The 14,815-nt window shown below is 36.7% G+C and overlaps 1 protein-coding gene across 9 annotated transcripts in view; it reads left to right on the top strand.

Moving 5' to 3' along the window:
* The window catches only part of LOC127638392 (myocyte-specific enhancer factor 2C-like), a 92,836-nt gene that overhangs the window by 33,038 nt on the left and 44,983 nt on the right, over positions 1–14,815 (top strand). For all 9 annotated transcript variants that reach the window (XM_052119945.1, XM_052119930.1, XM_052119937.1 and 6 more), the window contains one exon: positions 5,199–5,379. In XM_052119945.1, coding sequence (XP_051975905.1) covers positions 5,326–5,379 — 54 coding nt within the window. In that variant the 5' untranslated portion in view covers positions 5,199–5,325. The remainder of the gene's footprint in view (positions 1–5,198; positions 5,380–14,815) is intronic.

Raw genomic sequence — 14,815 nt, 5'->3', positions numbered from 1 at the left:
ATCGTGTAAGTTGCTTTTATACACAGTATATACTGTACTGTATACACACACATATCTCTAACCACTTTGTATTAAGTCCAACATAAAACAATAAACAGAATCCACATGCACAGCAATATTTATACGATATGCCAACCTTTTAGGCTAGCACTGATTAAGGAGACCCCAAAATGAAAACTCTATGATAATTTTCTCATCCTCGTGCTGTTCTAAATTTGTATGTTTTTCTTCTGTGAAACAATGCGGCTGTCATTTTGCCTAACATCTTCCATGAAAAACAAGAAAAGAAAAAGAAAGTCATACAGGTTTGGAACAATATGTAGGGTTAGTATATGTTAACTGAAATTGAATTTTGTGCACCTCCTACACTCATCCTGATCTCACGTTCAGGGCACACATGATGTGTCTTTTCCACTGCTGAGATTTATAAGCACTCATCAGCTATGTCCTTCAGGCAGATGCTGCCACACTTAAGAACCATAGCTTCATTCAGAGAATAGGCTGTTAACTCTCTCCACATTGGCCTTCCTGCCAGTCTGTAAACAATACAGCTGCACCACAATACATTTGTGCATAAAAGAAAAACCTTTTGGGTGAAAAAAACCCCCCCAGTATCAATTTAAGGATTACAACATGAAATGTTCTAAAATTTTAATGTGAATACATTTTTAGAATTCAAGACAGTCCAAAAGCATGCCCTTGTATTCAAATTGTTCGAAAGACGTAATAAATTGTACTTATTTTTTTTTTTTGCCTCTTCAAGGAAATGGAAGTTTATTTTATAAGCGTGAGGGTTTATTTAATGTATCATGCACCTCCTAAAAGGTTTACTTTCTGCCTTGTAATATGTTATTTCAAATCTTTGCGACCACAGTTCCCCATGAGGATAGAGGATACTGCCCTTTTTTCAAAAACATGTTTGTCTTGCAGATGAGCTGTGAAGAAAAAAGAAGAGAGTAAGTTGAAGGGATGGAAAAGGAGAGATTTTACGAAGGGTTACAAGTTTGTGCTGAGCCTGATTTCTTGAAAAATCAGCTCTTGTTTGATTTTAATAATAATGTACAGATGACTTAAATGTGGTTGGAATTAAACAGGGCTGTACTTTAGCTCCTCTGTATCGCACAGATAGTGTCAAGACTCAATGACTGAAACTTGTTAGAAATCACAGCAGTGCTGATTTAGGGCCATATCGCACTCTTGTTCGTGTGATATTGCTTAAATTGATAGATGGATGGATGGATGGATGGATGGATGGATGGATGGATGGATGGATGGATAGATAGATAGATAGATAGATAGATAGATAGATAGATAGATAGATAGATAGATAGATAGATAGATAGATAGTTAGTATTTTTTTTTGGGGGAACACTAAGGAATGGGGCGACACAGAATTATGCCTGTTTGTCAACGCAATAGCCCTCACAGTTCCAGTTCTTAAAGGGAGAGAGAAAGAGAGGTAGAGAGAGAGAAGAACACACAACAAGGCGGGTACACTGATTTTTATTGAAAATAAATGTCTGTGTATATTTTCACTTAATCATGGTAACACTAGCTTATAAATAATGATCAAATAATGAAGAACAGTGTTATAACCTAGCATATAACCAGTTGTGTGATGTTGTCAAGCAAACTTTTGGCATGTTATAGAAATGATTCAGGTGCCTGGATCACAGTTGTGGAGTGATGTTGTACAGTCCCAGCAGAGTGAGCCAGATTGCGGTAGTCTGCTACATCCTCCGCTGTAATCAGAATTGCATGTGCAAACTGATTTTGATGTATGGGCGCATTTTCTCTTTTGCTTGATTTGCATAATTCCTTTAGTAAACCTGTGCTAAACCGGCACAGACAGCATGTGCAAATAAACAAAGCTTTTACTGGCACAATTCATACTTCCTGTACCCCGACCGCACCCCACTATGTTCTTTTGAAAAAGCGAGTCCCTGCATTCTTTTTCATTCCGTCTAGCTTTTTTGAAAGCAAAAACACATCTTATGGATAGGGCTGGACTGGTAAACTGGCATACCGGGCATTTTCCCGGTGGGCCGACGCACTTTGGGGCCTATCAGGTGCTGACTGTCCATTGGAAGAACAGAGTGGTCCGGTGGGTCTGCGATAAGCGATAAGCTAAAATAAGCCAAGCCTGTCTTGGGGTTCAATTTGAGGGGAGGAATCTTTCTCGACCTTTTCTCTCTCTTTCTCAACTGAACCATAATGCTTTGGCTATGGATTAGTGAATAGGCTTATCATGGCAGGGAATGCCTGTTAGTAGCCTCTCTCCGCCTCATTCTCTCCCTCTCTAGCATAAATGCACATACTAAACACTCAAACCCTCACATACACACATATTCAATCTGAAACACACATACACACACACACACACACACACACACACACACACACACACACACACACACACACACACAATATTTGCTCTCATGCTTTTGTCAAGGCTACCGGTCAGTCACACTTGCGTGTCAGCTGTAGCCTTGCCCATTTTTCAGGTTATTTGCTCATGTTTTGCAGAAGTGCATGTGAGTTGGCACATGTGAAGTACTTACATGGTGGAAACGGGACTGTTTTTACATCTTAAATGCCTTTGGCTGCTGATCAACCACAGCTTGTCTGCGCTGTAGTTTGGTTTTTACTGGTGTAAATTGGATTGTGCTCATCTGTGGTAATCTGAAAGCAGATGAATGTGAGCATGTGTACATCTGAAGGGGGTGACAGAGAGAGAGTGTGGAATTGGGAGGGCATACTGGGTAAACCGATTAAATTAATAAATTACATTTACATTTATTGATTTGGCAGCAAGATTATTATAGTTTTAGAAATCTATTCTGAATATGTTAACTCAAATAAAAAGAGTAGTTTGCAAAATAAGGAAAATTAAACTGATATACTGTAAAAAGGCAAAAATAATTCAGTCTGACTTTAAACGAAGAATGTACAGTATTTTGTCAAAAAGACACAGCTAAGACAAGCAGCAGTCCTCTGATTGACAGGTAAAAGCAACCAGTCAATTTGCTTTGTGTTTTCGGATAAAGTGTTATGTGTGTTTTGCAGACACTTTAAATTCAAAGCAACTTTCAAAGTATTTATGAGTGTGTTTACTGCGAATCAAACCAATAACTTCGGATAACACCATACTTCAGTTGAACTACAGAAACCTTGTATTTCCTTAACTAAATCCACATATAACTGTGCCCAGATGATGCCCATTTAAATTTGTTTTAAACTACATAAGGCACTTATTGTTTATGTTTGCGACTGTGGCATGGTTGAATCAGGGATTACAGACCTATCGTTATCAATGAGAAAGCTCCTCTGAGAGCTATTTGAGTTAACTACTTAATCAGCTTTCAAATGTGACCAGAGAAACCACACATATTAATGTCAAGTTTTTCTGGCTGCACGATGGGTAAATATTTACATAGGCATCCAGTCATTATCACCAGCTTGTATTGGAGTTGTTTTGCTCCTTGTATTAGGTCTTTTACAATGGCCCTCTAAACAATCATCAAGCCACTTCAGATTCCTCCACTTACACGTTAAGATGTGCTCGTTAACAGTCCTGCTAAGAGCTCCTTTTGAAGTACGAGTAGTGTTGTTTGAATGCTAATAGAGTGTTATTGTATTCACAGTTATTATTGGAGACAATGGAGCACAATGGAATAAACATTATAGCAATAGCACCACAATGATGTATTTGTAACACACACACACACACACACACACACACACACACATATATATATATATATATATATATATATATATATATATATATATATATATATATATATTTCAACTCTATTTCAAAAGCCATAGGAATCCAACAATGGTGTGTGGAATTTTGTCAGTTAGGCACACCATATTATAAGAAGATGGATCTGAGCCTATGGAATTAGAATTTGTTTGTGGTTTTACACATATGAAATGGAAAAGTCTCTTAACCACTTGAAACCTTACTCCACCCATAAACACTTGATTATTAATAAATGAGAGAAGGATGGAAGTGCAGATAGATGTAAGAATAGAGAGAGTAGCATATCCTTTAGGCGTATCTGCCTCAATGTTTCTTGCTCGTCGTGGCAGGTGAAATCTGGTTCAGAAACTAGCAAAAAGAAGAATAAAAAAAGAGTGGGATTATAAACCAAAAGCGATGGAGGGCTTTTAACGTGACACTACTGACAGCTTTACTGCATTACACAGAGCTTAAATAATGGGACACTCATTTGCATAATGAGGGACGTTATCACCTTTACTGTCAGAATAAAACACAACAACACTTCTGCCGCTCCTCCCAGAGATGAATCGTTTTGGCCTACTTTAAGGCACCAAAGAGATGCACACATGCACACAAACACAGCCACACACACGCACACGTGTGTTCTCTGATTGCTAGCTCTCACACTGTGTGGATCTAAACTTCGAGCACTTTATAGAATGTCTAGGTTAGCTTCTCGGGTGAGGGCAACCTTTCAAAAGCAGAAAGAGCTCAGCATGAGGGCCTGATAATGGCCCTGTACACCTCTTTCCCTGAGAGCAGAGCAAAGCTATGACGTGATAACGGGATCATATTCCAGATCGGCCCTGGGAGCTTGTTTGACGAGAAGTAAATCAGGGTGGCTTAGGTTTGTATTGAGGTTCTTTCTCACATCTTTTGATACCTGAATTGTCTTTGTAAATACAGCCTCATCTACTGAGCCTCATCTGCCACTGTATCTCTGTCTCATTGTCTTCAATGAGCTTATCCTACAGTTTCAGCTAAAAGGGAAATTCCAGTCTGTTCGTTCAGTTCAGCTTCTACAAAAACAAGTTGGTGACAATTTTGTGTGATGTTACACCATTTTTTAAGGAAAGCAGCGCTGCTTGTCGTTCAGGCGGCAGTAAATGTTATACAGCAAGTGATTAGAGCTGTTAAGTTAGTGGCACTTCCAAAACACTGTCAAATTCTCTGTGACTGTAGAGGAAGCATGACAGTGCTGTCTAGCCTCATAGATGCAGCTGAAGCTCAATAATCTGATTTGCATGATATTGATGGCAGAAAACAGCACTGCCTCGGAATGTCAACAGATTTTTTTGTCTTTATTTGCTGTCCCATGTGGCTTCGACTCTGCCTTTTCCTGTTTTTAATGTTGTGGTTTTGCCATATTTCATCTGACTTAATGCCTTCCTCTCTCTGACTTTCACAGGTTCAGCTACTGGAATCTTTGAATTGAGTGGAGCAGCCAGTAGAAGAAAGGGTTGAAGAAACACAACAGAGGGACAAAAAGCATAAAGTTCACTGGTGAAAAAGAGAGAGAAGAAAAGACGGGGACAATGGGGAGGAAAAAGATTCAGATCACACGGATTATGGATGAACGCAACAGACAGGTGAGTTAGGCTGAGCAGAAAGGTCCAGAAATGTTAAGGTGAAGAGTTATTTCAAGCTTAAATTGACCAAATAGGATGTGTACTCACAGTAATTGTTGGCGTCAATCTGGCATATCTCCACCTTTTGCTTATGGCAGTGGAATATTATTTTAGTAGGGGTGGGGTGGAAACACAAACACAAGGTGAATATGGCAATGGTGGGGTGATTCCGCATGTTTAGGGCTTTAGGTGGAGTCAACACAGAGGGAGAAGATGGCCCTCAAGGGGCCCTCCTGCCTTAGCTAGTAGTTTAACCTCTTTAGTTCAGCTTTCAGGCTGAGGTTGCTGAAATACTGCCCTGTGACATCTCTCAATGCTTTCATGGTTAGAAACTTAAAGGCCTCTCTAAAGATGTAGTTCCCAATGTAATAATATTATATTGTCTCATTATATGATTTTATTAAACTTTTTTTCCTGTGTTGATAATTCACTAAATTATTATTTTTATGAGGGTATGGCACTAAAATAATAAAATATCTGCAAAGATTTTATAGGTTGACTGATATGGTTTTCTTAATGACCAATGCCGATACTGATATCTACAGAACAGGGTGAATGATAATGGCAAAATAATACAGTTAATAACAGCAAATGAGATGTAAACCAAATTGCTGAAATTAAAGGAAAACAACAGTTACTCCCTAATTTCCCTGAAACATAAAAAAAATAAAATAATTGTTTATCCACTGACAATACATTTGGTAGATTTTTGAACTGACACAATGGGAACAAAACTATAGGATTATAATCTAAAAAAAAACTACTAGCTGATTAACCATCCTTGTCCATATCATTTAATCACTATTAATGTAGCATTTTTTATTTATTTATAAATCAAAATTTTTCTCACCTATTTACTTCTCCAAGACCATTTTTTTTAAATAATTTAACATTATACAAATGTAAATAAAAATAATAATAATGAATGAATAATAAATTATATAAAAATAATTTGTTAGTTGTACCTCCACTTACCTGGCCTTGAAACAGAATGAAGTCAAGAACACACAAAAACAGTCACATATCATACATCACAGATACAGAAGTTTTATTGATCGTATTGGTGTGTTACAAAGAAGCGTGTTTTACTGCAAAATCAATAAACTGTCTTTAGGCCTGATATTTACATGTGTCCCCTTTTGGAGAAAACATAGTTTATAGATACCTTTCAAAGAATGACCTGGCAGAAAACAGCACAGCTGGGAGGTACTCAGAGTTTGATTGAAAATAACCTTTACTAGTTTGAGGTTCTTCTCTTTGATTCTAGTGTCACTCCTCACTTTGTGTTGTAACTAGACATTCTGAACAGTCAACCAGAGTCCTCACTTCCTTTCACAGGATGACACTTTGTCACAGAAACAGATATTTGTAGTTCCTCAGTCTGGTCTGGAGAAAAACAAAAAAAGTAGATTTTTGGGGGAAAAACTTGGCTTACAGTTGATGTGACTGAGGGAGACCATACTGCTGCAGTTAATGGTTGCTGTCTGGACTTTGGGTGGGTTGATCAATTATTGAAGAAAGTGTGAGGGCCCGAGGAGAAGTGCAGAAAGGAGAGGAAAGTAATGGGCATGTCAGGTGGAGCAGTTGGAGGGGGCACAGTGACATTAGTCATTCAGTACTTGTGGATTGAGTAAGTTCTCCCCCTTGAGGAACCCAGAGGCTCACATGCATGTGAGCTCTCATGCCAAACACTGAACAAATGAGTCAAGGTACTTCTCAAACCAGAAACTTCCCTCTTCTGTTTCTATTTATTTTGAAAAACCAACAAGTTGTGAGGTTAATGAGGCAACATAATGAGTTTGCTTGTGAGATTAAAATAAATACTGTTAATTGTATACATTTTTAAGGTTTGTGTTTATGAAAAAGACAAATTTATCATCTGGTTCTCTTTGGTGAGTTTATGTACACTTATCCTTTTAAAATAGTTTCACTATTGCATATTGCGTTTTATTCTACTTTGCAGGTTCAAAGACAAACATAGTTTATTTTACTAATGAAGAGGACAGATGAAAAGGAAAGAGGGAAAGAAGCAGAGAGAAGGAGGGCCGGGGGTTGAGGTCAGGATGTTTTTGGCGAGCTATCGGATTGCACAGAGAGCATCCTGTCTTGGTGTTATACTGTTCTCTTCTTCTCCTTCTCTCTCTCTCTGATTCTCTCTCACTCCCCCCAACCAGACTTCAAGATCAGAGATTGAGACAGGAAGGACACCTGATGAGATTCATTTCCACAGATTTCCATGTCTTGGGTCAGAAAAAGAGAAAGGAGAGGGCACAGAGAGTAACAAAGAAATTAATTTCCTTAAATGATGCTGAAATTGAGTCTTTACTCTAATTGTTCTGTAATTGTTAGGAATATACTGACATTTTACAAAGAATAATTCACTCAAAAAAGAAGGTTTTACCTTGTGTCGTTCCCAGCACGTTTGAAGTATTTTTCAGATTTGAATTTGATTAAAATAACAACCGCATATGAGTTTGAAACAAAATGAGGGTGAGTTAATGATGACAGAATAACATTTTTTGGGTGAAATATCCTCTTACTGATAAGCAATGCCAAAACCTACTGTGATAAAAATAAGTTTATAAATTCTGCAGAGAAGTTTTGGTCAGCAGATAGAAGATGCTGAAAACAGGCATCATAAATTGTAGTGTATTTTTACAGCACATGTCATGTTCGACAGCTGGCACAGGGGTTATTATTGACTCTTGTCCTCTCATTGCCATTTATTTGAAGCTGTTGCAAACAACCTGCATCTTTGTACTGCAAGAGAAGCATGAAGACAGACATCACAAGACATGAATGGGAGACCTTTGACTTACAAAGGGTTGTTTCTGTTCTTTTTGGCTTTTTCTCCCCCCTCCAGCCCTTAATGTGTCGAAGACGTGGCTGGGGCTGTACATATTTTCACTTCCTCTTAAGGAAATCTTTCCATACCAAAAGCCAAATAAACAACAGTCTGCTTCAATGGTGTTACCTTGAGCACAACATTCTTGAGATGTTTGATGTCTTTTCACCCACATTTCCCAACCTTTATATTATCACTTAATCTTATGACCAAGCAAAGGTGAAAATGTGGAGAAATATACTTAATTGTCATTATCAGATATTTTTGATCAAATAATTGTGTGCACTTTTCCAATTTCAATCTATCCCTTATTTGTAAATGAATTAATTTGTTGTTTTCTTTGAGTTGAAGCCTGGTTCTTTGACAACGATGAACAATAACGATAGAATAGCATATAATAAAAAGGCAAACTATTGTCTGCAGCCAGAAAGAGTTACTTGTATACTATTGTATGGTTTGGCCACAACAATTTTAAATACAAAGTGGAGATGCTATCTTAACCCAAAAAATAAAAAAGCATTTAAAGTTTGAATTCTCTCTAAAGTTTGAAATCTTTGGCCCGGCTGTTATTCCACATCATTTTCTTGCTGATATCACCTCTCCCAGATTGGCAGCTTCTCTGCGGCCTCTCTGCCTCTGGCGCCATGCTTATGGGCACAATGCCTCAGTCGCCCTGGGCGGCCACTTTGGCTCCCTTGCCCACCTCCTGAAAACACTTGCACTGAGCACAGGCACCTCCAGCAGGCCTCTCTGGCGTTGACTGGCTGCCCAGAAGCTTAGACAGAGGGCATCAGTGTGAGGAGCCTGGCTTTCTTCCCCCCAGCCACTCAAACACTTTCCTGGGCAGGTCACATGAAAGGACCCCCTGTGTCATAAAAGTGTGAGCCATATTGCTAACAAGGCTAACAAACACTGAATAAGGACTAATTTTTATGCTGCTGAATACACAGCACTAACATATAATTATATTTAAAATAAAATTCTAGATAATCAGTTATAGTTAGTCATTTTATAACATGTTCAGAGGAAACCATGTCAGAATGGCTGTAGATTGAGACTGGCTTATATTAAGTGCTGATCCAGCTTCTGTGCTGTGAAACACAGTAGAGGCCAGGACTCATTTAGGGAAGGGTAGGGCAGGAGTGACACTTGGATGGTAAGAGTAACATGAGTGGTTAAATTATTACTCATTGGAGGGATAAATTGTGTTGCCATTGTCTTGCCTTGTTTTGCAGGAAATAAATAAATACATATGTAAAGATTGAACAACTTATAGATTTTGAAAATAAAATTTGGCTAGTTTGAGTAAATGTTATGGGGCATATGATGTCACATCTAGTGAGTTTGTGTTCGGCAGTGGTTCTCAACCTTTATTACTCCAAGACAATATCCGAAGGCCCCAACATGTAGACCAATATATCTCCCTGGTGTTTCTGCTGTAATGAAGACAAAGTTGAATGTTTTCAGATGTTATTAAGTGGAACATGGAGCATTTATTTATAACAAATAATTTATGATTATTTTTTCTGATTCTAGAGGTTTTAAGAGCTGTATTTTTCAAGAAAAATAATAGTTGAAGGGAGTTGAATAAAAATGTGAAATATGTTTGCATGTTGAACTACAAAAAAATCATTGATTTATAGGGAATTTTTTTTACTATAATTTAACCTTAAATAATTCTGCGGCCATCTAGTTAGAGCTATTGTGTATGGGACAAAAGAAAAGAAAAAAAGCATGTGCACCAGTATAAGTTTTTATTCAGTTTTTTTGTTAACTTGAAAAGGACAAGAAGTAAAAAATGGTAACATGCAATTTTGACCTTAAAGATCTATTTCTGCTTTATCTACTTTTGTTGGCATAACCTAGCAGGTTGATTTAGTTATATTTAAAAATATATTTTTTAAGAAAATCAGCTTATTTAGGTGAATCGTATTTTTGAAGTACAAATAGGGGCTTTAACATACTGTACAAAGAGCAAACAAAAAAGGAACACAATGGCAAAGATGACCTTTTGCAGAAAAGCTCAATAAAATGGCCAGTTGTCACTTATTGCTTCTGCATTAGAAATATTGAGTGTGGAAGATGCCATGTGATCAAAGTTCATTTTGTATACATACTCTACTTTAATTGGCACTTAACATGCACTAGATGTGGTTCTCACCCCTCTTAATGGCTTGGCAAAGCAGACAACCACACGTTCTGTAGCCTTCTGTTACCTTTCAGCCACCCGTGACAACAGAGGCATCTCTCAACAATGGAAAGGTGTAAAACAGTTTGAGTAAAATTAACAGCAAGAAAATAATAAGGCCCTCTGGGTATCCCATCACCCCTTGCACTCCTCTCCACGATTCCCACCTTTCTCTTGTGATCATTACCTCTGTGCCTGTCTCCTCACGATACACGCTGTGCGTGTTTTTTATCTTATTCATCTTTCTCTCTCTCTCCCTCTCTTTTCTTCTCTGTCATCTTCTACTTCTTCACCAACATCTTCTCAAAAAAGTCCTTGGCTTCTGTGAAGTCTAACTTCTCCAGAATTCTCCTCTTAGTATTTCTCTTACGCTAATTTTTATTCCACTTTTCTTCTCATTATTCAGTGCTGTTCTCATTTTCATTTTTCACACAGGTTTTGTTTCTTCTTGTATTTCTGCAGATAACCTTCAAATAATACTCTCTGTTACAGCAAGTGATGCTCAATCAGGTTTTGATGCTTCATATCACATGACATAAACCGTAGTTACACTTATCAAATGCCAAAGCCCTTGTCTTTATATGGAGTAGACACCAGCACCATTTATTTTCATCTCATTTAAATACGACATGTTCAGATGATGCCAAGAGTGGAAACAGAGAAAATTTGTTGATTTCAGCATATTTAGATCATGAAAACACCCCTCCTGTCAATACAAACCTTCCTGTCAGACTTCCCCATAATCATTCCCATTACAGTGCAACAATCATAAAATCGTAAAGATTCGTACAACTTTTCTAAACTTAGCGAATTCGTATTTTATCGTACGACTTCACTCGTATTTATTTATACGACTTTCACTACAGCCAATGACGTCGCACAACATAGTTTCCATGTTATATGCAAAAATACTTGCTGCTGTCACACACAGCAACTTCCTATCAAGTTTACATACTCTACTGATAAGTCAGGTTTAAATAAGGGTTTGGGAAAGGGCATAATATTAATAAGCATGCCCATGCCACCTCGTCTTCGGGCATCCGGACATTTGCACGTGATCTAATCATACGAACTCATACAAACGAAATCGTATGACATCGTACAAAATTGCCAACTCGTAAAATATGTACAACTTTTCATGAGATTGGGTTGTACAGTGAGCGTGGGTCGCATGAATCAAAGTCCAGGGGCAGATGGCCACAAATGGACATTCATCCTCCCTTTCTCTGTCCTTTTGAGGAACTACCCAGGGGAAAATGGATTGGAGGCGGGAAGCAGAAGCGAAGCCATTGTGAAGGGGAAGCTGTCAGGCACTTCCTGTTATGAGAGGAAATGCATACAAATGTGCTTCCTGACCTCCCCCCTTACACACACACATGTGCATACGCACACACATACATACAAAACTAAGGTTGAAAATCAGGCCATTAGACTGTTTTTTTTATTTTATTTTTTTATCTTTCTCCATCTCATTCTTGTTCAGTGGCTGTAGAAAGCGATTTGGAGTCCTGATTGCACGATTTGTTCACCCAAAAATTCTGTTATGATCTACTCACCCTAATGTTACTTCAAACCCATATGGCCTTCTCTCTTCCGTGGATAACAAATGGTGGTTTAAAAAAAAGACTTCACATGGTTTATTTGCTTGAACGCTATATCTGTCAAGCTGGAAAAGAGAAAAAAAACAACACACCATTGATATGACTCGTGCACTACATTCCAAGTCTTCTAAAGTCATCAAATATGGCGGCTACATCGATGACATCAAACCTAATTGGTTCTCATCTCATGACACCATGTTAGAATTTTTTTTTCCTAAAATTTAGTTTTAATGTTACATATTTGTTTTCAGCACTTTATGAATGATATAATTTGAGAGTGAATAGTGACTTCTGTTTTTTGCCCAGTGGACGTATTGCTTCAGAAGACTTGGAATATACTATAATGCATGAGTCGTATTGATTATTTATTGTGATTTTATAATCTTTTTGTTTTCCTTTATCGAGTTTGGAGTCACTATTCAATCGCATGCCCAATAAATCCAAAAAATGTTGTGTTCCACAAAAAACATTTTGTTTTTAAATATTTGTTTTATTTTTTATTATGTATTTATGTAATAAATAAATCAATGTAGTTACTGATTATAAAAACATATTAAAATTTGTAAATATTTGTTTTCGTTTTATTTAAAAATGATAAAAAATGTTTACATTATTTAAAAAAATAAGAATATAAAAACTCCCATTTTAAATTATATTTTGAGAAAGTTACACATTTGATTATTACAAGAGACAATTCCAGAGAACCAGAGACTTTTATTATTAATAAAAGTTATTATAATTAAAGTTTTAATAATAATATTCATCGCATTATATGACCAATAAATCCTAAAAATTCAGGGGATTTATTGTATTCCACCGTAAAGGGATATAAGGGAAAGGAGGAGGCGAGAACCGGCTTGACAATATAAATAATAGATTTAATTATAAACTTAAACAAAAGACACAAACACGCACATGAAGGTCAGCTGACCGTAAACGATCTCTCTCTCGTTGCACCACATTCCGCAGTCTTCCTTTATCCCTCTCGGAGGCTTAATTAGCCTGATTAGATATGAGATATACGATATAAGAGTGTGTATAATCATGACCCGGCCCCACCCTCCACCCTGTCACATCCACAAAAAAATATATTTGTATTTTTTGTTTGATTATTTATGTAAAAATTAAATCAATGTAATTACTTATTATAATAATATATTAAAATGTGTAAATATGTGTTAAAATTATAAAAATTACTTGTACATTTGTTTTCATTTTTACATTATTTTAAAAAACAAGAATATAAAAATTCTCAAAAGTTACACATTTGATTATTACAAGAGAAAATACCAGAGTCTATTATTATTAATAAAAGTTATTATAATACAAGTTTTATTAATAATAATAATAATAATAGTAATAATAATAAACACAATGACGCAAAGAGAACAGTCATATAGAATTATAGGTAATGGTCAAAGACAATCATCTCTTATGGTTTGGATGTAACATAATAGCCAGAATGGTTTAATGGTATAAGTTCAAGATAGATACAAAAAAAAATACAAGATCTGTCTGACACCGTGCATCTAAAGGTTAAAATTGTATTTTCAAATAAACATGGATTTACAGTACCTATGTAATTTAATAGCAAATTGAATGTATAGGGTAATATTTTGGGAAAGAGACAGCTAACAAGTTCTAACATGAGGAAATGGCCATGCAGTTTTACAAAGAGACGTGTGAATGATCCGTAAAATATCTTTAGTATTTGGTGTTTGTGTGTGACTGTGGGTGTTGGTGTCACTGCCCACAGTTGTTAGCTTGACCACATGTATTTATTTAAGGTCCTTATATCTCCATATCTGAGCTTGTGTGATTCTAGTTCCCTTTTTCTGTAAGCTGCTATGTGCAGTTTGCTGCATTTCTTTTAGATGTGTAAATGAATGATGGACGATGTTATTTGTTGTTGAGATAATCTAAACTTCTAAGTCTGTTAACAGAACACATTGTTCAGTTATTCCTCCCTTCTCAATCGGCTGTCATACTCAAGGTCAAACAAACCAAATGACAGGTTTTTGGCTAATCTTATCCTTTTGACATCTTGTCACATTTGCCAAATCTCCAGAACCTCTCAAAACTGTGAAGATGATGATGCTTAAAACTCTCACTTTGGCTTGATTTTACACAAGGTTGGCTGTCAATACATGAGTTGTGTTCTATAAGAGCTTATTCAACTTGTGAAAATAATACATATTTGTTACCACAGCTGACAAAAGCTGGGGTAACAAATTGTTCATAGCTGGTCTCCCAGTCTGGTCAGGACACTTGTCACTGGTCAGACTGGTAGACCAGATTACTGTCCATCTGAAGACCAACTTGAAGAGGCAAAGACACCAGCTCAGGAGGACCAGATGGGCCAGGCTGTGACATCAGCTAGACCAGTTGAAACCTTTTTTTTTTTTTTTTTTTTCATTAGGGATAATACTTCTCTCATAAACAATTAGAAATATGACAACCCTGGGGTGACAGGGAATTAAATCTACATACTTTTCTACTTCAACTAAAATGTTCTTTCCATTTATGTTTTTCAAGGCTACACTTTGGTCAGTGTCAAACTTTTACATTTAGACTATACGATTATTTTTAAATTAAAACTCAAATAATTCAGTCAAATTTAAAGATGTAATCAGGACTCAATCTGTATCATGCATTTCACATACTAGAAGAGCTCAATTGTTTCACCATGACAACTTCAAAAACAAATTAGCCACATCGAAGAATATAATACCTTATGCTAATACATGCTAATTCTTTTTCTTA

The sequence above is a fragment of the Xyrauchen texanus genome, chromosome 4 (genome assembly GCF_025860055.1).
Source record: "Xyrauchen texanus isolate HMW12.3.18 chromosome 4, RBS_HiC_50CHRs, whole genome shotgun sequence".
NCBI classification, from domain to species: Eukaryota; Metazoa; Chordata; class Actinopteri; order Cypriniformes; family Catostomidae; genus Xyrauchen; species Xyrauchen texanus.
Note: the sequence above shows the minus strand (reverse complement) of the source record. Positions and strands in the feature narration are given on the sequence as shown.